General features: G+C 36.6%; 1 protein-coding gene across 4 annotated transcripts in view; it reads right to left on the minus strand.

The window, feature by feature from the left end:
• CDYL2 (chromodomain Y like 2) overlaps window positions 1-24,297 on the minus strand; it is a 61,389-nt gene that overhangs the window by 12,045 nt on the left and 25,047 nt on the right. For all 4 annotated transcript variants that reach the window (XM_052795635.1, XM_052795638.1, XM_052795637.1 and 1 more), the window contains 3 exons: window positions 15,729-16,323; window positions 7,455-7,672; window positions 27-199 (listed from right to left, as the gene is read on the minus strand). In XM_052795635.1, the coding sequence (XP_052651595.1) occupies window positions 27-199; window positions 7,455-7,672; window positions 15,729-16,323 (986 nt within the window). The remainder of the gene's footprint in view (window positions 1-26; window positions 200-7,454; window positions 7,673-15,728; window positions 16,324-24,297) is intronic.

Here is a 24,297-nt window from a genome sequence, read left to right on the forward strand (position 1 = left end):
AGAGATCATAGGTAAGCTTGGGTCACCTTATAGCTTCTGCAATCCTAGTGCTTTCCTTTCTTCTGTCATTGGATAACCTGCCAATTAAATATGAGTAATCTAGGCCACTACAGAATACACTTCCCACTGCGCTGAGAAGTAAGAGTTTACTGTCATCAGCTGATGCATTGCACAATGCTCTCCGAACTTCCTTCATGATCTGTGGATAAAGAAAAGTAAACAATTCGACATGCATGCCGTTGCAATATCATTTCCCTAGTTTTACAAACCTTACTGATTTTGAGAGACTTACATTTTGGGCACTATTAATACTTACATCAATTATATATATTAATATAATTTTAATATACTTAGAATGATAACACTGAGTTTTATATTTGGAAGTGCTTTGTAGATGCTTACTAATTCAAAGAGTTTTTAGAACTTGGCTGTTCTTTGCTTATTCTATGGGAAACTCTAGCTAGCTTATGCTATTTGATTGCAATTTAATAATTTCAAATATCATTTTTTTAATTTCATCGTGTATATTCAGTGTACATCACTGTATCCTCAGTAACACGGTTATGACAACAATAGCCTATTAACCTCAACAGGTTGTAAGCAAAATCTATAAACCCCAGTTTTCAGTTTTTCAACTACTTTGGTTTATATGACTTGAACCAGAGCAAGGCAGGACAAGAGGACATCATATACATCAACATGACAAATATATTATTCATTTTTCTGTGGTCAGTGATATTGTTAAAGTCTGCAGAAGTTAGAGCAAAAAAGCCACTTGAAAGAAAGACATTTTTACACTCTGATTTACAACTGGATCAGGCTATTAATTGCACCATAAATCAAATGTAATCAAAATCTGTATAGAATTGAGCTGCTTGTATTGTAAGAAAATGCTTTCATCTGAGCAGAATTGTTTTTCTAATGATTTTTAAAAGGAAATATTATTTCATAAACTTCTGATTGGTAACCTCTTGTTTGGTCACAGTTCAGTGTAGTTTGTAAGCTGTAACTGACTTCAGCCATTTCAGATTTCCCTCTTCTCTCTAGTGATTTGCTCCTCACTTCAAGGGCCATGATTTCATCTAGTGTGACACCTCCTATGCTTAAACATACTCATGTGTCAAAGTATTTCCTGTAGACAGGGTCCTGCTGAGTCAAATTTTTCTCTTTCGAACTGAAAGATTTGCTGTTAGTGTAAATTTAGGTAAAAGATAGCAAAATGTGGTTGGTGGGTTAAATATGGTTTCCACGCGAGAGAAAAACAAGATTTTTAGCTTGTGATTATTTTTGTTCACTACTTTCTGTTTCCAAAAAGTCTTTAGATCTCTGAAGTGTCTTATTTAAGAAATGTCCCTAAACATAGAACAGAAGTTTTGTTTATACCATTCTAGGTAGCTTTTATTAGAAATTCTGTGGCTCCTGAGACCAAGCTTGAACTTGTATATTCAAACCAGGCAGTGCAGTGCTACCTGCCTGCTTTCCACACGTGTTTGCATAAAAATGATTTTTACTGACTGCCGAGAGTGGGACATGAGAAAGCAGGTGGTGAACTTTTAGATGCTTCACTTTTACAAGTGCACTTCAGAACGCCTGTAATACCGAGTATGTGACAGTGGGTGGAAGTGAAGTAATTAAAAGCAGCAGAATTTGGAAGTGTATTTGAAATTCTTGTGCAGGTACAAAAATGTCATCAGCGATTTTACAAGTACTGCTTATTCTCAGTCTCGGAGGCTGTCTCAGCCCTCAGTTGGTAACAACATAGCAAAACTCGCATATTTTGTAAAGGGGAAACAAAGGAAAAAAAACACCTTAAAACCTTTGTTCAAAGTTAAAAAAGAAATTTTAGAAGGTGGTAGATGTTAGAATAAAAAAAGATACATATTTTGATTTTCCTAGTTCCATGTGAATGCAAGATTGTCCTCTTAGTTTATTTTAAATGTTCTCAAAATTTGCTTTTTCTTAGGGAGGATGTATAAATAATATCAGAGAATACCAGTTGAACATTTTTACATACAATGAGGAGTGTTGCTTTAAAAATGATGCCATGATAGGATACTCCATTCAACAAGTTTCTTTACCATTCCCCTTCCTCCAGTGATAACTGCATATGTACCATCTCTTTGATATTACCACTGCTATCCTTCAAACACATCATTACCATTACAAACCTGTCTCTTTTTTATCTTACCCCTCATTGATTTGGATGGCTAAAGCCATCTAAAAGTATACCAAACTTTTGAGCAGACATTATACTACTTGTAGGAAAAACCAATATTCTGCTATCACTGTTTTTTCAATGTTTTGGAGAGGGTGATATTAAAGGTCTGTTATTAGGAACTGATTTCTCAGATACAGTTGAAAATGGGAAGGTTTTGACAGTATTTTGGGTAGTATTTTTGAGCAGGAGTGAAAAATCTAGTTCCACTGCTCCACTAGTTTCTAGCAAAAGAAAACAGTATCAGAAAGCAGGAAATCATAATGTATCGGTGTTTTCAGTCTCCAAAAAGTTTGTGGTTTTTTTTTTTTTAAATCTGTAAGTTTGTCATTAACTTTATCATCAAAAGGTGCTGGGAGGCTCACTGGAATACACCAATGCCAGCAAAGTCAATTCTCACGCCCTTGTTCAATGCCATGATTCCTTTGCTGGTGCAGTGCAAAATTCACCTGGTCACCTTGTCATTCATTGTTATGACTTATGTTATCCTAGTTATAGCCAACCTGCTGTTCACTGTTGCTTCCGAATGCCTTGGCATCATAGCCTTCCTCATTGATTGTCTGGGTATGGGCATTTCTCTACAGATGTTTATATGATTATAGGAAAGCTACTAACAATAAAATAAAGATAAAAGAGACGGTGTGCTTGTAGGGTTGCAGAACTGTATCAAACTGCAGTACTGTAAAGTAAATATAATTTTAGTTCAGAACTGCTGTCTGTTTTTAAGCACAAATTTCCATTAATGTGGTAGTGAATTCAGTTTGCAATTATAGAGATACTATGTGTATTTTGTTACATTTCTTTATCAGATTCCATATTCTTTTTCTCTCTTCCATAGTTCTTAAGCCTTCCCTCATTTTGGTATAACTATGGCATTTGTCCAATTAAATTTTACTTTCTCTAGTGGACCAGATCTAATATTACTATTTGCAGGGCTCCATAGCAGTATTCTCCAGTTCCATATTTTTTTTAATTAGCTTTTTTATGGTCTTTTAGTTAATTTTCAGTTGTGGGGACAGTATTTCTATTCAAATGCATTTGACTAAAATTTCTGAGGAAGTATTTACAAAACGGTATGGGCCAGTTATTTAGCTTATGATAATCTACCAAATTACAAATTTAGACCAGGCCTAATGCTTCACTTCCTGTTTTACTGAAACCAAAATATATAATAAAATTATCACTTTCTCAAAAGTTGCCTATTTTTTTAATCCTGCCGAGAAAATAAGCTGGTTAGTTCTTTAACAGGACACCTTATATTGCAAAATAAACATAAAATGTTTAAAAACTTCATTAAACTTCTAAGACCTTATTTTAATGCCTTTTACTGGATGTCGGAAGTTTTAAAAGGCATTTGGTGCCCTTTGCTTTCTATATTGCTTACATTCTGGGGAAATCAGAGAGCTGGGAATTTAGCACCGTAATTACACAAAGTATCTCAAACAGAAGTCTCTTGTTCATATAAATAGTAATACTAGTTTAAAAGGTTAACTTCTCTGAATCTCTAAGGATTTGCTGTTGATATTCTTAAAGGTAAATATTCTGTAAATATTACAGTAAACCAAAATTTTAAAGCAATTCAGTTGTTCTTAGAACCTCTTCCACAATCGTAGCTTTTTACATAAATACACTTTTTGTTACTTACTGACTCTTTGTGCAAACAGATTCCGAGTCCTTTCTGTTTGATAAATAAAGGACTTAAGAACCTGTAAGGCTGGCTTCAGTCAGAAATACTGGCCAAAAAGCCAATTTGTCTTTGTATGACAGCAAAAATACTGATAACAGTAAACTTGTACCTGCCTTTTAAAATTTTTTTAAGTTGGGAAAAGTAAGGAAAGGAAGACAAACCAGCGCTCCAAAATGCACCTGGTAGAACTTCAAACCCTGTAATTCTCATGGCTAGAAATTTGAAACCCAGTTCTTTTGGATGAGAAGTGTACTTGAGGTTGTTTTATCCGTCTTCAATGGAGATATTAGCTGTTCAGGGTATGTTTTGCTTTTAATTCAGGGAAATATTAATTCCTAGCTCTGTTAATAGTGTAAAGTAAAAGCAGTGGATGGATCCATTTAAGTTTGAAACGAATATGGATCCTTAAAATGTGCTGAGTTACAACAGCAACATCATCATTGGAGAAAGAACTTCAGAAGCAGCAAAAGACCCATGAGAGAAAATGCCCTAATGGAGTTTATAAAGGTGAAATATTTTACATATCTATTTTAAAAATTAATTTTAAAAGTAGCAAGCCTAAGCCACTGAAATAAAAACAAGCTGTGCTGTTTCATGACACTGGCTTGGAAGTTTTATAAGGTCTCGTAAAGCGTAAGAAAGAATTTCTATAGTGCCCTGAACATTTTGTAGAAAAAACTCAATTACTAGAGTGGCACTGAGCCAACTTCAATTAGTGCAAATGCTGCTGGAAGGAGCATTGGCACATTTCATGCTAAAATCACCTGCACAAACCCACAGGTGGTTACCAAAAACATAGCATGAAGATTCAGGTAGACTGCTCTCAGCAGATTTTTTTTTTTTTTTTTTTTATAAATAAGTTCTTTGTTATTTTAATTAAATTGGCATAAATAGCAGAGGCCAATGGTTGAACCAAACTATTAAATTTCATCTGAAGATTAAGATAAAGCACAAAGGGAAGCAGGGCTGTTTAGGGGTGAGAGTCATTTTGTATAAGCTTAATTTTATAATGATTGTGGGCAGTGCACACCTTTTCTTTTTTTCCTAACATAGATGGCCGAGAATAACCAGACCACTATTTTAACCACACCAAGTAGACCTGCTCTGAGTAAATTAATAATTTACTATTTAGCAAACATAATTCACTGAATGTCTAATCAAGCTTGAAGTTAGCGTTTCTTTTGACAAAACGAAACACACTTTCTTGTCAGGCATTGGAACAGGCTGCCCAGGGAAGTGGTGGAGTCACCATCCCTGGAGGTGTGAAAAAATATGTAGATGTGGCACTTCAGGACATGGTTTAGTGGGCATGGTGGTGTTGGGTTGACGGTTGGACTTGATGATCTTAAAAGGTCTTTTTCAACCTAAACAATTCTGTGATTCATTTTGCAGGAAGTTTGTGTTTGTACTTTGTATTCACTGGTGATAAAAGGCATCAAAACTGAAAATGTTGTAAACATCCCTAAAATACTCTTATCAGTTTGTCTCACCTATGGCTGTGGGTGACAAACTGCAGGGACAAGGCATTCAACATACTCCTCCTTTCAGTTCCTTGGATTTTTGCTGTACTTGCCAGCAAGGATGTGGAATTGCCAGTATTGGAGGTGCTGGATTTTGTGGTGTGAATGATCATGGGCTGCAGCCTGGACTGAGGCCAAAGAAGTCGTTTCGTGTTTGCCAGCAAGCAGCCTTCAGAGGGCAAGAGCTTTCAATTGCTCTCAGCCTGGATGAGTTTTAAACAGACAATCTCAATGTGGAGAACTCATTACCTTGATTAATTCCTGACCATCCAGATCCTGGTCAGTAATGTAGTTTTCTAAAATGTATTTCCTGGTTTTTGAGTGAGCTTCAGTAAAGGATCTAGAAATAGTCTATGCCAGTGATGCAAGAAGAGGACTATTATATGCTTATCATTTATTCTTCCACAGAGGTAGAATCCCGGCATATTGAAAATTTTCAAAGAATGAAACGGATTGCTTTGGCAGACCTGAAGAACCTGAATTAATTCACTGGTTAGAGCATTTGAACATTGCTGATGTGGAACAGCACAGCCAGCAACGTAAAGGTATGTCTGTTCAGCCTGAATGTAGTTAGTCAGTCCTTGATTTCATACTTTTTCAGGCCCTTGAGCTCTTTGTTTAAATTACCTGCAGTGTCAATTAGTGGTAATTAATACATGGATGGAATGATGGATTTGATGCAATCTAATGTGTTTTAAGGAATTTGTATTAAAAGTAGGTGTTTGGTGTTCTGTGTTAATTACCAAGATAGTCCTTTTAAATATTATATAGTTTAAAAACTAGGAGTGAGAAATGTATGTACCATCAGTTTTAACTATTTAGTATCATTCTGTGTATTGATGTCCATGTGTAGGTGTGCATTTGGGAAGGGGAGTCAAATTCAGGGCCCATCATACCTGCCAGTGGTTTTATCTGAAGCTCATTATAAGTAATTAATTTCAAAGTTAATCAGTTTCTTATTGAATAAAATAACTCCTCAAAGCTATCATCTACTTTTCCCTCAGATGCTGCTCAAACTGATATTTCATATACTCTTATCTTGAAGTTACTGTGTAAGACAGAGCTGCGCTGGCATGTCTGGAGGGCAGAAAAGGTAGAGATCTGCCACACTGCGAGCAGCTCGTGGAGGAACTGTGCCTGCAGAATGCTCACAGGCAAAACTGGTGCTGGGAGGCAGCTCCTGTTGTTTCCTCTCTCATGTATGGTAAGCCCTTCCCATCAGGCCATTACTGCCCATGTGGAACAGGGCTCAAGCATGTTCTCTGCTCTCTGGGACATGCATCCTGATGCAGGGATTTACTGACACCCCTTTTGTTCTGACATGGGAAAGGTATGCCAGGGCATCACCGCCCACTCTGCTGGGATCACAGGGAATGGAAGGAAAAGCTTCTCAGCCCTTCCAGTGACCCATATATGTACTGGCGTAGTACAAGCTACAAGTCCAGGTCTGACCTTAAGTGTATAATGTTTGGAACAAGGGAATTAATTAATATCATTTATATGTTGTACGAATTAATGCAATTCAGCTGAGAATAGAGCCCCTAATTGGTTGAGATTTCATAAATAAGGACTCATAAAGTGATTCAGAGAAAAAGCAATTAGGGATCAAGATACACTTTTAGAATTACTGTCTCAGGATATAGCCTGAAATTCTCTGTATGAAACAACCGGAGCACTGTTTAAATTAATAAAATGAAAGAGACCAGATTTCTCCTAAGGATAGTAAATACCAGTAACTTCAATGTGTGAAAAACTGCTTCACACAACTCCATGCTGGAAATACTGATTCTGCCATTCCTTTCTTTAATTCTAATTTTTGGTTTCAGACATGTAAATTAAAAATTAATTTCCATTGCATTCTTTTTGATAGGAATCCCAAGCATGAAAAAGTTAGATATATCTGAACTCCATATTTCTTTTCTAAGATAATCAATTAGGACAAAAATACATAAAATCCAGTTCAAGTGCAGTGTTTCCAAGATAACCCACACATTAGGATGGCTTGCTTTGGTTTTTATGGCTACATGCTTACCTCCGGGGTCAGTGCATTGTTATCTGACGTCTGACTGGACAGCAGAATATGTGTAAAACCATCTTCTTTCCGGACTACAATGTCCCTGAACCGACAGTTACTTTCATTTTGACGCACGCTGTATCTTAGTCTCTTATCGAAGACATAATCTTTCTCCCCATCTAGTTTCCTTTTCACAGTGCTGTGTAGATTCAAGCTTCCATTGGCCAGAGAAGAACCTTTCAGATGGAAAGAATCAAAGCATAGTTATGTCTATACCTTCAAAGAAATGGAGTGATACTTTCTATTAGCTTAAACATAGCTCAGTATTTACGATAGCCTCTATGTGATAGATTTGATAAATCAAAAATATGCTTGGCTAGTCAAATATGGCCTCAATCCATTCTTATTATTCTATATTCCAACATGCAGTATGTTTTGTTCTCTGATCAGACAACCTCTAGATCCAATGAACTGTAGCATGTAGGACTGGTACTGTTAATGGGATGCAGTTCTGCTTTGAAGATGAAAGCAATTGTATCATAGTCTTTCATATGAATTTGGGGTGATCCCTGAATTCATAGGAAGATTCTAATTCAGCTTTGGAGAAACTTGACATTACAAGTTTAGTCCAAATCCCATCTTTCAAAGTTACATTTTCTTCCTTTTATGGTGACCAAAAGGTCATTATCAGTTTCAAATAACAATCCCAATACACACTTGTTGCACCTCTCTGTGTGACAGTAAGTTAAGGGAGTTCCTACTAAGCTGACACAACTGGCATTCTGTTCCACGTATCCTTGTGGTTAGCATTAGAAATAGCAGTTAGCCATCCTCTGCTCTGATCCCAAGCTTCTGCTCATTACATTTTGCAGTAACAATAATTACTGACTTTTTATTAAGAGGTATGATATTAATACTGGACTTTGTACATAATAAATACTAATGCTGATGCCATTTTGGAGGGTATCTAGCAGTACGAAAAAAAGGGAACAATGACAAGAAAGATATAGTTCCTCCTTAAAAACAAATGAGAGTAATAGTATGTCAATTTTAAAAGACAGTTTATTCTCACTTACTCTGTGTATGAACTGTAAACTATTACTTTGCTTATGTTTACAGTTCCTCTGTGATAGGCAATATATTATGATTGGTAACAATGCTGAGCTGGAATGTTGAAAATATCTTTACAAGATTTTAATGCAATACTCCTTTTCTAATTACAGATGTTTCACACTATTACCATTAAAAGTAAAGCAGAGACAGGTTGTTGAGGAACAGAGATTAAAGTCACTCTGTTCATTGAAATAGTTTCCAAATCTGTTTTTTGTTTAAATAGACATGAGCCCACAATATGCCGTATTTAAGAAAGGCCAAGAAAAAGCTGAATGAAAACACCTTTGTTTGTTCCGTTCTTTACTGCTGCCAAAGCTGACCTGTTCCAGCTTCTGGTATCAAATAGCCAGGAATTTTGAAAGGGCAGATGAGATGAATATTAGAACACAGATTTAAATTTTATACTTTAAATGACCACTATCCAATTAAAAATGCTCTGTTGGAACGGAATTGAATGGTGAATTCATCACAGATTACTCTCTAAATCAAAATCACTTACCCTCATTTTGGATTAGCTACGTTTCAACTTGATGTTTATATAGGTAACTGAACTGTCTGATACCTCTCAGTTGGCAATGGCCTGAGGAATTGTTCACAGTGTGTGAAATGCCTGTATATACAGTGGAGTTATGATATGTGATGTTAAAATATATAGAGTGCCTAATAGTATTTAACTGGTGCATCATTTGGCCTCATCATGTAACGTGTGCATGTGTGTACACATATATCTACACACAAAAATGCATGTTTGTTAAAAAGTCTGCTATTTTAGTCAATCATAAAACTCTTTTTCATTGTTAAATTAAGAGATACCATCTAAAACATCGCTTATATTATATTGAATAGAAGATTTAACTGGTGCAATGCAAACATTGACAAATTATGTTAGATCATCGATTTGAAAAAAAATCATTTGAAGCCAGCAGAATTTGAAATTTGTTTTCTTGTCAAGAATTATCTCAAGTGTAGAAATCACCATGTGCTTGAATTTTAAAAATTATGAATAATTTTTTATGGCAAGTTTCTTTTTTTTCATGAGGTTTTGCTACTGCATATATTTTGACATGTATTCTTACAAACAAAAATCAGCTTGTGAAATTACTAATGGAAAACTATATCATTGGGAATAATATGCTGAAACAAATTAATTACTTGACTGAGGCAGACTTTTAAATATTGCATTTTTATCTATTCAATACTTACTATGTTGCTTGACCCAGTAATAAGCTACTAAGATGTGAAGAGTTAAATCTCCCCCAAAAGTGTAAAGAACTTATAAAATCAGAGGCACAAATGAACATTGAATGGAAGATGTGTCAGATTAACGGTACTGATTATCTACCTAGTGTTGAAGATTATGCCACATCTATTTTAAATACAGGTGGTATGAGAATAGTAGAAGATAATTCACACAGATAATCCAGCTCAACAAAAAGCCTCAGTAATAATTTTATTCTAATTTTTTGTTGTATTCTTCCTTGAGTAATGCATTCAGATTGTAAATTAAATATATGATGTAAGAAACTACAGATCTTATCACAGTATTTTAACTATCTGCACGCCAGCTGACAGAAATTTAACCAGAGGAGAGAAAGATCTAAATTAAATATGAGAGAAACATAGATGGAAAAGTGTCATTTCCAAGATGGATGATTAACAGAACAACATATATTAAGTAAATTGTTGTTTCAGTGTATACAGTGCAACCCTTTAATCTTGTTTAACCTGATAAACTGGAGAAAATGATCAGCAAAATCTAAAGACAACACTCATGTGAAACCAGGCCAATTTAGCATGTCTGTTGCATGGATGTGATGGAGCTACTGAAGATTTGCTCTGGAGCCACTAAAGCATCCAGATTGTCTCTGCATGAGGGTTAATAGTTAGCACCTGCTTAATGCACACAAGGGTAACAGTACCTTAATATGTCAAGATGAAAAATGACTGTGACATAGGGAAAAAGAGACATTCTCAAAGCAATCTATACTGCATGTGAAACAAATTAAGGATGTCACAAATTAACTAAGGAAGCTTTAGGTACCTGTAAGTGTGGTTTACTGGCTTAGTAGTGAGTATTTGATGCTCAGTCTAAGTACAAAAAGAAAAGAGAACAGGAGAAAATATTCCTTCCTTTAGTAGGAGTTTAATCTAATTATTACATTGTTTTTAATCAGCAGTAGAACTTGTGGAATACCTAAAACCACACTGGTATCTAGAAGAAGTTTCAATATTTTTTAAGGGAATTTAAGATATTCCCAGACCACTGGTGCATCTAGTAATCCTTCTCCAAGAATGGCAGTAAAGAATGCTATTTAAGGAGAAAATGCAAGCTTGGCCACTTTCTGCAGTCCTTTGCCCTAGTATCATCCCTAAGTGTTGTATAGGAATATGGGAGGATTCATCCTTCCTGTTTCCTTCAGTATTTGCTCGTGGACCTTTTCATGGATTTCTCTAATCCACTTTTGAGCCTGTTGATGCTGTCTGTCTCCACAGCTTCCTGTGGTATAACTTTGAGAAGTTGTGTAGCCACTACACAGAGAAGAATTTTCTTTCATCTGTGCTTTTATCTGATGTTCTACCAGTTTCAGTCAGTGGTCCCTAGTTCTGCTATTGAGAGATTTAGTGAACAGTTCTGCATTCCTCAGTCTTCCCAATAGCCTTTCTCTGTCTCCTTTCTGTCTTTCTTGTGGGTAATGGTTAATACTGTACATACTTAAAAGCAGTGTTCTGTTGATAATTTACTAATAATTTCAGACTTCTCCAGCTAAGGGAGCATCTGTAAGATATCTAAAAGCAATGGGTTTTTATCCAAACTGAGAAAGCAAGCATATTTGGTTGTCTTTTACTGCCAGTATTGCTCCAGAATAAATAAAACAGAACAAGCTAAAAAACCAAGAGGAAGCAGTGACTAAGTTCATAGAGAGTATTTAAATTAAGGGCACCATGAGACTACAAAGATTTTCTTAATGGAGAAAAAGAGTGGTTAGTGATACATGACAAGCAAAAATTCTTCAGCAGATGGTACAGAAATAGAGTGATGTAGAAAAAGCAAAGAGAAAATTAAAAGAGGATGTTTTTTGATGCTGTCAAGAAACTTGACAAAACAATCACTCTCAATTACAACATCTGGAGAGAAACAGAAATGCGATAACAGAAGACAACAAATATCATCAGAAAGAACGGTATTATTAGCTCCTGGGAGCATCAGTGGATGTTTTCCTGCAGAGTTTTTCAACATTTTCCCATTTGCAGATCCTTAAATAACTGTCAGCAAAGATGACTCTACTCTCCTTGTGACGGGATGTGTAGAAGGTAGAAGAGAGGTTTTGGTAAGAAAGATCTGTCCCAACTTCAGCAAGGTTCCAGGCCTCCACTGGGCTGCATATATGATTTTGTTCATACATCTGTAGGTATATGGTCACCTTTCTGGGGTAAGTAACTTACTGGTGAGGGTTTTATCTATAGGTTGAGCAGGAAACACTTGTACCCAAGTGGATGTATGGACAAAACAAAACAGACTGGTGGAAGTCCATTCAAGGAGTCATCAAAAACTAGTGTTCAAATAGCTATTATTTGTTTCAACAGAACTGGCATACCACACACAAAATAGATATTTTTTGATTAGTTATAGTTTATAAATTACTAATTATATTGCTTGGATCAATACAGTAGTAGTTAAACGTTATTATAATATGAAAGAATATTGGTTCAAGTTGATGGGTTTTGGAGGCCTTCAAGCATAGGCCAACACTGGTAGCAGAGCTGGGCCTACAGCTGGGTTTTCAAATTGGGGGGAATTTTTGAGTTTTCCAAATCTAGGCTTCATCTCAAGACCAACTTAAAATTTCTATATACCTTTTCTGTGCACTTACACTTAGCTGTGAAATGAGTCTGACATTCATTTGGGCTCCATATAGGCAATCTCAAAGCTGACACAAATGTCTATTTCATCACATTCTGCATGGGGCTGCCTGGGAGCCACAGCTTCTGGGAGCCAAACCCAGGTCCTCCAGGCTCCCTCTTTGTTCTACATATAGTGTCTGGGAGCCCTGTGAGCACTGATGGGGCATGCCGGGCTTTCGACTTGCAGACTCTGTGGCAGACTGCCTGAAACCTCTGGCATAGCTGGCTGCCTCAAAGCTGAATGTGGGAGTCCTGCCAAGCAGACTGCCACATTGCTCCTGGTCTCAAGGGACAAAGCCTTGGGACCTTGGCTCAGATTTGGAGAAAGTTTTGAAACCCAAGATGTTTGGAACAAAACTTCTGTTATTCAACAAATTGGCATTTTTCTCTGAAACTTTCTTCATTTGTAATTTGTAAAATTTCAGACCAATTTTAGTGTGACATCTATCCTGATTAAAATGAGTTTGTGATACTAACAGGACACATAGCAGAATCAAACTGGCATCTTCTGTGCTACTTCCCTGTGAGTGTGAATACCGTGGGGAATTCAGTAAATTGTTGGACTTGTTGAAGAGTAGTGCAAGTTTCTTCGATTTGACATTTCAAATGATGCAAAATCCTGTATCAGGAAATCTGACTTCTCTCAAGCTTGTAGGGCAATATTAGGAAAAAAGCTAGTATTTTTACTTTGACCCTTCTCCACCAGATTCTGTCTGCTCTTGCTTTGGTAGTCTCATCTCCTCTTTGTAATTTTCTCCACTATGCATGTGCTGGGTATCACAAAGCAAGACTGGAGGGATTTCTGACCTTGGGAGTGCTGCTGAGTATGGGTTTCTCATATGAGAACCAGGCAGAGATTCAAAGATCTCTTCCTTTTGCCTACAGGGAGGTCAGAATGCAAGGGAGAAAGGAGAGCAAACTACAGAATGGAAGTGATGGATCTGGAGAATGCAAAAACCATCATAAAGAAATGTTTTAAAGGAGCTGCATACATCAGCTGTGAGGCCAGGAGCCCTCTGTACATGGCAGAACACCTGGCTGCTTAGGGAAAGCAGCTTTCTACTGAAGTAGAGCTCTCTTACAGGGATTATTCAAACAGGGGCTGGTAGATGCCATTCATTAGCTCTTGTGGGGACAAATGAAAGGCTCATTTGACCTTACAGTTTTTTGTGGCCCTTTAGTTCTTCACTAAAAAAAAATAATTCTAAAATATGGGAATTAATGCATTTTAAAGATGCATTTCAAAGATGCATTTTGTATCAGAACTTCCCCAATGAATAACATAAAACAAATGATAAAAAAACCTTCATCAAACAGTAAGAAAGCAAAGAAAAATAACTTTATACACATATGTAATTAGATATGCAAATATTTTTAAAGAAGCAGGTAACTTTTTAAGCAGTCTTATATGAGCTCAAACTCATCAAAATACAAAAGCCTGCACTCTCAATTTTAAGTGTTGTTGACATCATCTGGGCTATTTACGTATTTAAAACTGACCATACATTTTGCTGGTTTGGGAGTCTTTAACAAGATATTTGATGCCTGGATTGAAAGATCCCAGTAGTTACAGGATGTAACCAGTAAGACTAGGCAAGGTCAGTTCTACTTCCCAAATCAAGCAGCATTTGCTAGATTGCCAGTAGGGTGGAAAATGGAAAGTGGGATGATATAATTTATGTTGACTTTTGAAAAGTTTTTGGCAGGGCAATTCACAAGAAGCTGTTAAGGAAATGAGTGCTATTACGGGCTATAGAAAGTGGCTAACAAAAATAAATAATTGGGACAAATGGTTACTTTTCATCATGTCAAATGATTAGTAGTTGGCTGCCCTAAGGACCTGCAGAAGGATTAGTTTATTTAATGTATGTACTAATGAACTGGGAAGAGAAGTATGAGAGGAAAATTTGAAGAGAGTACAAAATAAGTAGAGTAAAAACCACGAAAGATTCTGAAGAGCTTCACTGAGTCATAATAAAAAGGTGAATTGGCAACAGTAAAGCAGATTAAATGCATAATGAAAAAAATCATACCTATAGCTGTGTTCTAAATTAACTGTAACCAGCAAGGAAAAAAAACCTAAGAGCAACTGTGTATCACTGAATGAAAACCTTTATGCCATGTGTAACAGCAGAAAAAATAATTCTCAAAAGGTTGTATTGCCACTGTATCAGTAAGCAGTAGGAAATAATTTGGAAGAGTTCCTGCTGTTTTTAAAAGATATTAAAAAAATCCCACACACCAAAGGCACAAGAGGATACTGAAAACTACCAGGAATCTGGAAAGACTTCCACGTGGTAGGAAGGCTAAAAAGGCTGGGGCTGCCTGCTGATTGACGGGATGTCTTCCGCTTTATCCCCTCATATAAGGACAAGAGCTTATTCAATGACAGTAAAGGTCAAAAAACCCCAAACAAAACCCCAAACCCAAACCCCTGATGAAATAAAATGTGCATCTCATTTTTAATTCCTGGAAATTACTGCCACAAAGCCCCATTGAGGCTTTAAATTTGGTAGGATTAAAAAAAAAAAAAATTGGACACATATAGATAATGAGAAGCTACTTAGTTGCATTAAGCTGAATAGCTGAATATAGAGAACATAAAGCTTTATTCTTTTGAGAACTAAGCCAGTCAGTAACTATGAGGATTAGAAAGAAATTTCTCCTATTTCTTCTCATTCACTTCAAGGCTGTTTGTACCTTCCTGTAGAGTACGTCTTGTGACTTCTGATGTATCCAGTCACTGTCAGAGACAAGGACCTGGCAGTTCTGAGTACTGAATATGATGAGCATTAATACTGAGGAACTTGAATGTTATTCAGCCATACTTACCACGATACTTTAGCAAGAGTGGTATTAATTCCGTTTCTAAAAGAATCCTGATCTTTCTAGACCATTGGGTCTGAGCACACATAACTGAGAAGTGATTTGTTACTTGGTGATACACAAAACCAAAGTTGCAGTATTATACATACCTCAGTTGTCATTCCTACTTTGTGCCTTGTCATCATTTCCCCACAAGGACTTTATACTGCAAAGGCATGTAGCAAAGCCCACACTGCTTCATGTCACTCCGTGGGAAATGGAAGGAGAGAAGCCAACTGATAAAAAAATGGTATCATTTATGGGGAAAGAGTGTGAAACTTGTTTATGTGCTTCTCACCATATCACTTGTGTAGCATGACAATGATTTTTCCACGAGTGGACCCTCTAGTTGCAGTTGCTGCAATTAACACCCCCCCACCCACAAAGACTGTAGTTGTTTAAATCACATACCAATTCCATTCACAACAGGTGAATCATTACCAACTTCCAACACGCTGGGCAAATTTTGTTCTCCTTCATGATCATTTAAATCCATGTTTTGCTGTTGTGAGCCATTCCCAAAATGTCTAGAATCTTTTTCATGACTGCCATCTCCATTCTGCAGACCATTATGTGGCTTTTTCAGTGGCATGATCTGTAAACCGCTGGGAGTAGTTCGGTAAGTCACAGTTTTAGCAGCCCTGTCATTAGTAGATGCTGGCTTTGCTGTGTATCCTCTTTTCTGTTTTTGAAGAGTTGGATTAATTCTCTTCCTTTTGTGTGTTGACCCTTTAGACTTCCCAGATTCAGAAGGTCTATGTGATATTTTCTCAACAGATGACCCTCGGCTTTCGCGTAAAAATTTTGGAGCACTGGCCTGTTTCCCATGTCTTGATCGCTTTTCTCTAGTAACATGTAGTCCATTGAACTCATCAATAAATTCCTCACAATGTAATAGGTGATGTTCAGGTTCCCAGGTGTCTTCATTGCTTCCGTAGCCTTTCCACCTGATGAGATATTCCCATTTGCCCTTCTTGTTCTTCCTTTTGTCTACAATCCTCTCTACCTAAAAGAAAAAACAAAATATCATATTAGAAAGAAAAATAGTTTGGTCATGAAAACGATATACTTCGTTTACAGCTAGGAAGGCCTCCCTGACACTGTAAAGGCGTCTTAGTATTCATGAGATTCTCCTAAAATATAGTGCCTAAAATATGAACTGACTCTGACATGGAAAGCCTACCCAGGCTAGCCAAAATGTAGCAACCTATTTTACAGGTTTAAATTTACCTTTCTTTCATAGGATGCAGTCCAACACTATATTCCCATTGGATCCTATAATGACCATGCTGACTGCTGATGAGAACCTACTTGGTGTGTGTATAAACTGCTTGACATAACATTTAGGAATTGGTGTTCAACAAAGAATTCCCATGAGCAGACCTGGCAATACAGGAGAAGAATGCAGTAGAGCCCCAGCGGTATTTTGACAGCAAGGCCATTTCCCCTTCTGAAAACATTAAGAGACATAACACCTGATCAAATCTGATCTGGGAACCTGCAATAGCCACAATGTGAAGAAACAAGAGAGAACCTGAAGATCATTAACGAAAGCATGACTTCTTTGAAAATCTGGTTGTAAAATGAGACTATTACTGTTACATTCCTCACCTACCTCTTGTTTGAAAGAGCTAAATAAAGCATCTTTTGCTATATTGTCAGTTACTGATCACTCTCCTGAATCTACACATGCATTATGTCCCTATAAACATCCCCATACTTCTTCGTGTCTTGAAACTATCTTGAACAGAGAACTGAGTGTAACAAATTACAATATTTTACACCAAAGATCGTATTTGCAGTAGTGTATATCCACTTTGCTACTTCCAACTTACAAAAATTTGTATTTTTAATGAATGCAATATTTGAGTAAATACACAAAATTTGTGAGTGCACCAATTAAAAAAAAAAAAAGCAAATGAAAGACATAAAGGCAGGATTCTTACGTAGAAGTAATGAATTTCATGAACCTATGCTAGGGAATGTCAGCTTAAGGAACATTTCTGCACCAAGGGATAAAGAACTATATTGGGACTGCAAGCTGCATGTGAATTAACAGTATCATGCTGTTGTGGAAAATGGACTGTACAACTGAAGAAATCTTTGTGCTATCTCAGCACTGGCAAGATCTCAACTAGAGGGAGAGCGCATATGAAAACCAAAGCACAATCAGTGGACAGCAAGTCATGGGTTTAAATTGCATCAAGTGAAATTTAGATCAAGTCATTAGGAAAAATGTTGTAACGGTAGTAAGAATTAAGCATTAGAATAGGTAACGTGGGGAAGGTATGGAGGGTTTTTAGATCAGTTTTTGTTAGACAAACATCTGCCATAGAAAAGCCATTGCTGGAAAATTGGGTTATGATGAGAAAACCTTTTGAAGTTTCTCCCAAGTTTGATCTTCCAATTCTTTAATTTTTAAATTTTTTTAAAATGTGGCTTATGAGGGATAAAGATGCCACTAATGAAAAAATAAAAATCATTATCATTAACCAAAAGCATTATTGTTAATTTAGAAAAATAAATAAGTGGATAGCTAATGTAATAGCTTTCATTGCTCTTCAAAGAAAAATCATCTCATGTGAAGAACAACAGTGGAATCTGTATGGAGATTTTAACCTTGAAGAAGGGCAATCACAGCAGTGTAAGTAATTGTTCTTTTTAGGTCCCCTGTTAGAGCAAACCAATGGATTAATTCTGTCTGTTCACTGGCTGGAACTGTACATTCATAGAAACCTTGGTGGGTTCCCCAAAGGAGTCTAAATGTAATTAGCAACTAAACATTATATTTCGATCGCAATTCATTTACATGGGAACTGTGCTAAGATATCTGTGTCTGAGTCATAGTGGACAGCTTTCCTCCATCTCCAGGGCAGTCAACTGCAGCACCCCAAACAGCTCGTTCCTGTGCTCCGTCTTATCAAATACCTGCATAGAACCACTGCAGAAGCAAAGCAAGGCATCCTCTTTACTCTGAATTTAGCACAGTCTCCTTCAGGATTGCTCAGTGGGGCAAAATAATTAACTGAAGCTCAGTCTAGGCAAGTTTGAGATAATTTAGCTGAAAAGAGGGAAAAGTCCTTACACAAAAAATGAAGTGGCATTTTTTTTCATCCTCATTTGGGATGTGTGGCTTTCAATTGTCAAACTAATAGACTTATTATGATCTTCTTGCCTTTATAGAGAGCTGCTGTCCAAATTATCCCTGGCTTTAAAATACTTATCCTCCTATTTGGGACTAGCCAGAAAGACTGTACATTGAACTGTGGAACTCTGTAGTGGCCTGTGGGTTGTCTGTGGATTTGTTACTTGCAGCTCACTATACCAAGGAGCGAAACATATATATATATATATATATGTATATGTCCTGGGGAAAAAATTAAATTGCTGCTAAACTCAGTAGACCACAGCTATCATTACTGCAGAGAATTTGGTTTATGCTATTCTGTCTGTACGAGCTAAACAATACATGCATTCGTCTCCCTTTTTAATTCAGGAGTTTGGACTTGGAACACAAACTCCGTGTCAGGTTGATGCTACCTCAGAGTAACTTGTCTTTCTTTCGAGAGATTACACCAGTTGCATTCCCCCACTTGCTTACTGAAGGATGAACCTCAGAAAGGATGGACAAATACCTTGCCATTTTCAGAATCACAAACAAAAAACATCTCTTCAACCTCACCTTTTTTCACTCATGCACATATCTTTAAATTTAACTATACCGATTTCTCATTTTCACATTGTTGCTCTACTACAAGGAGGAAAAGTGAAGGGAGGAGGTTTTCTGGAGAGCATTTTTTAATATGGAAAACACTCAAGTATTTTGGTGATGAGGCATTATGCATTTCAATTAAGAGGATAAAAGGAGAAAACATGAGTGGTCTTTGTTCCTGGGAAACAAAATACTGGCAACGGAGAATGTGATTAACCAGTTCAACATATCATGAAGGGACAATAAAAGTATTTATGAAATTGGGTCAAATTTAATAAATGGTTTCAGAAAAAACATTCAGAAAGCAAATATATTTGGGAAAGACTAAGCATTTCATTACAGCATTTTCAGAACAAAATTATCAATGTTTCACTTCAAATTTAACTAACAAAAATAAAATAAAGAGGGACTAAATAAACTGAAGACAAAATACTTTGTTTCTGGTCAACCCTCTTTTGAGTTTGTTTTGCTAGGGAGAAAATGAAAAAAATGTGGGTTGATCCAAAAGTAGTTGTTTTCCTCGAGTTTTTTGGTTCAGCCATCATACTCACTGGCTTGACTAATGCATAAAAAGTCTGAGTAGATATTTGCCTCATCCTCATTACCGCCTTATTGTTCATTACTGAAAGCATTTGAGGGTAGCATCGAACATACTTGACCTCTCAACATGGTCCCTTTTCTTTCTCAGGACTTCAAGTTCTTCACTGATATTTATCCCCTTTAGAGTGCCAGTGTGTTCCTTCACTGCATACAGTGAAGTGCTTTAGTGTAGGCATAAATATCAGGTTTTTACCCACACCTGGTACTGTCTGTCCCATTTTCCTTCTATTCACAGTCCACAGTAATAACAAACATCACTACTTTGTTTCTTTAATGATGTATATTTGTTTTAACAGGTAGTATATAAAGTAATAATCTTTCTGCATTTACTTAAGGTTCCACAAATTCATATGAGTTTTCTTAATGAGAAATAATTCTGTGACAGCTAGTGATTAATAGAAATAATACTTCCATTCCTTCCCTAGAATAAGCAATACACAGTTCTGAGAGTATGCAGAAAATTTCTATGGCTTCAATGTCTGATTTTCCATTTTCCCCCCTCAGTTCTGTCTTTAATGAGAACTGAATAACATCTTCCCAAAAGTGACCTTGGTAGTTACAGTTTGCCAAATCCTTGAATTCACTGTATTTGTTTTGGAAAACTAAGTAGTTAAGTTTAATAAAAGTGAAATGAGTGCAAACGAAGTTTGCAGTATCACAGTTAAGAGAGTGCTAGAATTGACATATAACATTACTTGCCTAGATTCTCTCTTTCCCTGCCCCTCCTCGCTAATTCTGGATGAACTGAGATGCTGATATGTTACCATATAAATATGTTTAAAGAGAACAAATAGAATGAGACCATGGCACCTGTGCAAATGCATTTACAACACACTTTTTAGCTTCCAACTAGCCTTAAACCTAGCTCTATACACAGCTGCACAAACTAGGATGAAAGTCATAAATAACAGGCTTTTAAAAAAAAGTTGTATTCTAAACTTAATGTGAAATAAAAAAATACTAATCAATTACAGTACAAATTTGTAGAGCTTCATAAACTTAGTGTTGTGATCTGGCGATCAAGTGCTTATATATGCAGAGTACAACACACACACATCTTCCTTCACAGAAAATTCAGGGTCAAAATCACTCATTTAACAGTGCAGTGTTATTGTCCACTTATTAAAAAAAAAATCTAGGCTAAGTTAAAGAAGGGTAATTCCTACTGAATTATTTCTACAGATAAAACTGTAAAGTTGGAGCAGAGTATACTCATCTCACAGTTCACAGGAACTCTAAAGAGCATAAATAAAAATCCTTATGCTCCCAGAAAACACATTCCAGGAGATCAGTAAACTTCCAGAAAGGTTTGGAAGATTGCATATCTACTTAGTGATTTCCAAAATAAGTACGTCAGCTCCTCTTCTTGCCATGTATATCTATGTAACAATTTAAACTGTAATCTGTGATGCTCAGATGGTCTCTGTTAGTGTACTGTACAGAGCAGCAGACTGATTTCATGACATACACTAGAAAAACTGCTTTTCATTACTATAAATTACAGGACTTGTACTGTTTTATGTGTTTTTTTCATTGGAGGTCTTTGTCCCATGTTGTGCCTCAGGGTGTTGGAAGGGTATTTGAAGAAAGTGCCAAGGAAAGAAAGGCAGTAAGATTTCTGAGAGAGATAAAGGCCATCTGATTCAACATGTTTGTCTTCTAAAAATTCATTATTTCCCTAACTTCCTCCTTTTTCTTACCTTTGCTTTAAGAAATAATGTATTTCTTTAGTTGTAAATCTCTTGCTTGTTTGCATTTGTAACTTATTTGTGTTTCTCTTGTATTTGTATTTAATTTCTCAAAATCTGGTAATTGGAGCATTTGCTCCAGATGTATGCAAAACATGGCACCGTATCTGCTGAAGCAGCCAGTATTCACGTTAGAAAAATAATAGTGGAATGGATGCTGGGTCTCTCTTCAGAATCTGACCCACAGTTTAAAAACAGAGTGATCCAATCAATGTGCCAGCTATGAAACCCCCCCAGTAGTAAATTTGTGTAGTTACCTGGAAGGTCAACATGAAAGCGAAAGGGCTAGATAGTCATAAAAATGAAAGGGAAGACATTCCTCATCTGAATTATTCACAGGCAAAACATCAAATGACATCTTCCCAGGAAGTTCAGTGAACACCCTGTTAATGTCAAGAAGACACTGCTTTTTATTCAGTTCCTTTTTTCTCTTTTTAAGCCTATGGATTTTTAATTTTCTACAATCTTCTCAGAATCAGAAGAGGTGTTAAACTTGCTAGGGAAAGCCTGAAAGTTCTGCATTTTCACTGGAAAAAGCCCATCAGCCTCATATTACACATGGCTGCAAACCACTGCATTAGGTATATGTGTCCTCCAACACATAGACATGAAGACTTACGACAGAACAAATAAATGCTGTAAAAACTCCTGCTGCTCCCTGTATGTAAGCCTGCACCTTTGATCTTCCTCTCCTGATAGACAGTAACACTGTAGAGGCTTCCTGCTATGTGATTCAATGGTCCAGGTTTATATAGAAAACCAGAAGCGCCCTGCAAGTCAGTTGTATTTTACAGTAGTGATGCAGCAATTAGAAACTACCGCTAAAAGTGGTGTTCTTACATTCCTAAGACTTTTCTGGACCCAGCATTTTGCCTGCATAAGTATACACTGTTAGTTACCTTCCCGGGCATCCAGGTATTTTAAAGAAACTGAAAGATAAGCCTCGCTCCGTGCTTACGCAAGCAACATGATTTCCTCTTTGTGTAAGGGGTCTTCTGCCAGAAGGAGCTTGCTTTTATTACCAGTTTAGATCAAATGAAGCCCTGGCTGATAGCCTGCAGAAAACCAGCCAGCCACAGCTTCCATGTAGACTCATATCTCTAGTGACCTTACACCATTTTTCTTGGAAGTCCCACCTTTCTCTGAAATTCAGTCTCATTGAAACTGCAGTTCTGGTCTGATCTCTCAGTTGTTCTTTTCTGGCTCTTTTGAAAACTTCCCTGGTGCCACATCTCCAGTTCCACACAAGGGCTGTGTTTCCCCCCTTGATGCCATCTGTCCCTGTTGCTGACTCTACTAACAGAACACATTTTCGTGCCCTTGTCTTCTTCTCGTTTTGTTTACGGCAGCTTCTCCTGGTCAGAACTTAGAGTGCTCAAATTTCCCAGTCTGTTAAAGCCATCTCCCTCTCCCACTATAAATTTAAGGATGTAATCTAAATACTTTCTTTTATTAGGATATTTAAGTGTAAACAATACCTGTGGTGGAACTGCCACAATCATTGTGGTTTTTGGAACAAACAGGAATAATAACATACACAAGAATCTTGCACTGGAAGAAGGGCAATTTTTTATAGACTGATACTGTCCCTTGGGAAAGGACTGGAAAAAGAAAAATTGACAGATGACACAGGGATCAGGAAGGGACTTCTTGGTCAACATGTGTAGTCCCTGTCATTGTAGGCAATTACATCATATAAACCCTTTCATATTGGATATGTTCGTGATACAGGACGTATTTCTGCCTGGGGTTATTGGTGATAGTTTGCACAGCAAACAGCTGTTCATTCTTAAATGTAATCATTTTGTAAAAAATATTTTAGGTTTTCATTTGGAAAGCAAGACAGTTTTCAAAGGTACAAGAAAAGTGCACTAAAAAATAAAGATATTCTTTAGCAGTAGGTTAAGGTAATCTTGACAATGTTCTTTATATGGAGGAAGAGCAGGATTTTTTCCTTTGCAGTCCAAGTGTGCACCCGTGTCATCAAAAGAACTGTTATGCAATGTGGGGGAATGCTCTTTAGGTCTGTTCCTCCGTAAATGGTTTAAATCCCTTTCACTTACTTACAAACATTAATCAACACATACAACATATGTGGAAATCCAAAGAACACGGGGGTTTCTATTTATTTTAAAGCATAATAATGCATTTCATTTATCAAATCCCCGTTTTCTTTTGTACAATAAATCAGTTCATTATTGTATTTCAGTGTTCATATTTCTTAAGGAAAGCAAGAAGCAGGGCATATCAAATTCCCGATGTTCTTTATGTTAAAAAGGGGTCAGTTCTGAACACACCCTCTACAAGTTCGCTAGCGCAATTTATTTCAGAATGAATCTGTTAGAATGCTATCTAGAACATTTGAATTTGATGATAAATGCTTACTTTTATTTCAGTACTGACGTACAGCTGGTAATTTTTACTATACTGCTAAATATGTTTTGTATGTTATAGTGCACACTTCAAATTTAGAAACAACAGATATTTTCCTGGTTTGTAGACCAATAAAGTAAAAAATAAGTGTTGTTCCTATTTAGTCTAAGAGGGATTTAAAAACACAGTTAGTGTACACTTCTAATCTAAGAGAATTGAGACATGGATGAAGTTTGCTTTAAGCAGAACTGTTCTTGTACGGTCTATTTCTGTGACAAGCACAGATGACTAAAAGATGAATGAGAAATCTAAATTCAAGGAGACAAAATATTTAGCTAAGCTTTACAAAGAGCTGGCTGTTTTGGACACATGTATGGCGCTCAGCTTTCTAATACTGTGGGCTACTTCCTCAAATGTTTCTCTGCTGAATTCAATGGGATTCTCCGTTTTTTTACCATCTGAGAGTATGTGTATGGGAAATGTGTGTGTTTATCAGAAGAGTTCAGCACAACCTAGTAAGGACCTGATTCTGCCTATGCTTCCTTTA

The sequence above is a fragment of the Harpia harpyja genome, chromosome 9 (assembly GCF_026419915.1).
Source record: "Harpia harpyja isolate bHarHar1 chromosome 9, bHarHar1 primary haplotype, whole genome shotgun sequence".
NCBI classification, from domain to species: Eukaryota; Metazoa; Chordata; class Aves; order Accipitriformes; family Accipitridae; genus Harpia; species Harpia harpyja.